General features: G+C 45.3%; 1 protein-coding gene across 1 annotated transcript in view; it reads left to right on the top strand.

Annotated features, from left to right (window-relative positions):
* The first annotated feature begins 487 nt into the window (after nucleotides 1-487).
* Nucleotides 488-1,592, top strand: part of LOC134435145 (latent-transforming growth factor beta-binding protein 2-like) — a 182,506-nt gene continuing 181,401 nt past the window's right edge. Inside the window, exon 1 of the mRNA XM_063183998.1 lies at nucleotides 488-894. Coding sequence (XP_063040068.1) covers nucleotides 488-894 — 407 coding nt within the window. The remainder of the gene's footprint in view (nucleotides 895-1,592) is intronic.

The following is a 1,592-nucleotide window of genomic DNA, read 5'->3' as shown; positions in this document are numbered from 1 at the left end:
ATGAGAGGAAAGACGATGCGCTCGGGTCTACTCCTACTGTGTTGCCACTTTCTTTCTGCTTTGAGTTTTGGGAAGTCTCAGCGCCCACGGTGTACTGTAATGTAGCATAACCTGACACAATGATCAAAATCCATTAGGAAAGGTTTTTATTATTTTAGACTCCAAGAGTCTGTGTTATAGTGACGGTGGCGATTATAGCCTTCAAACTTTATAGACGAGACAGAACTGGACTGGACAGCGACTTTGCGTAAACATTCCTGAGCCGTTAATAACAGATATCGCAGAGCTCGCTCATGTAAGAGCTGGGAAAGGATGAATCAATGTTAACTGCTATTCGTCACTCGGATTGTCTAAATATGGAAACGCTCGGAGGACACTACTAGATTTCGTGACTCGAGTTAGCAAAACAGAACTGCCTACTACTGTGGCTGTGGATACAGTGGAGTGATCTGGATACCGTTCATTTGTTTCGCGGTTCTCTCTGGATATGGACGGCCGGTGGTCTGTCGTGTTGGCCGTTGTCGCCGCGGGACTGATACTGAGGTGCGACAGTCGTGAAAATCGCACAGGTGGTGGCAAGAAACACATTTTAACAGACACTTCTGATAAGCTGCTGCAGACGACTGGAGTTCGTTTAACACAGAACAAATCAGCAGCACTGTCCAATTTAAACATTACATCACATCCCATCAGACCGCTGTCTTCTTCTTCTGGAGCGCGCGACGGATCAAGAGATGGATCTCAGGGCAAATCCAAGCTCTCCGACCGGGAAAGCGTGTTGCTGTTGCGCAGAGCCCCGAGGCAGTTAAACGGGGTCAGCTCAGCTCGGTCGAGGTCGAGTTCAGGGACTGCAGGCAGTGGAGGAAAGTCGGGTACCTCCAAGCGCCTGGTTGGGTAAGACCTGTTAACTTAAATCATTCAAAAGTTACGCACCACCGCATGTCATGTTGTGTCCTTTGCCTTTTTTTCTTTGCACGGTGACTTTGGTAGTGGGAATATCAAGTGGCAGTTTTAGGCTCTACAATGTTCGTTCATATTATTTGGGCACATTTGTCAGTGAGGGCACTAACACCAAGGATTAAGCAAGTATTTCACTGCCTTACTAACTTGATGGATTTTTGACTGAGGATAAAACTCCGTGCATTGACAGTCTGAAAGTGTTTTCCCCCAGAGGGCTAGCCCATGATACACTGGGCAACTTTTAGAGCAATCTGTCTGAGCAACAATACTATAAAATGTGGTTCAGACTGTTCATCCTATAACATTTTTATGAGGAGAACCTGGATGTCCAGCTGACAAGGTTTTTTTCCAACCATTCAATCAGAAAGTGAATAGTCAATCATATGAGGTTGCCAGGTAACATTGCTCAACATGTTGCCATGTGTAGGCTATCATTACCTTTCGACCATGTCATGGAGGCGTACTAATGACCTTAGTAGTCAACAAAGCCATTGGCAACACAATAACACCATTTGATTGATACGCCTACCAGGTAGGCTTAACAGAAAGTTGTGGTGGCAAGACTAAATGACTAACTATGATGATGAATAAGCTACGCTGGCTTTGCTGTGTTTTCTCTGAAAATATGTACA

The sequence above is a fragment of the Engraulis encrasicolus genome, chromosome 19 (genome assembly GCF_034702125.1).
Source record: "Engraulis encrasicolus isolate BLACKSEA-1 chromosome 19, IST_EnEncr_1.0, whole genome shotgun sequence".
Taxonomy (NCBI): domain Eukaryota; kingdom Metazoa; phylum Chordata; class Actinopteri; order Clupeiformes; family Engraulidae; genus Engraulis; species Engraulis encrasicolus.
This window is presented reverse-complemented; position numbering and strand designations above follow the sequence as displayed.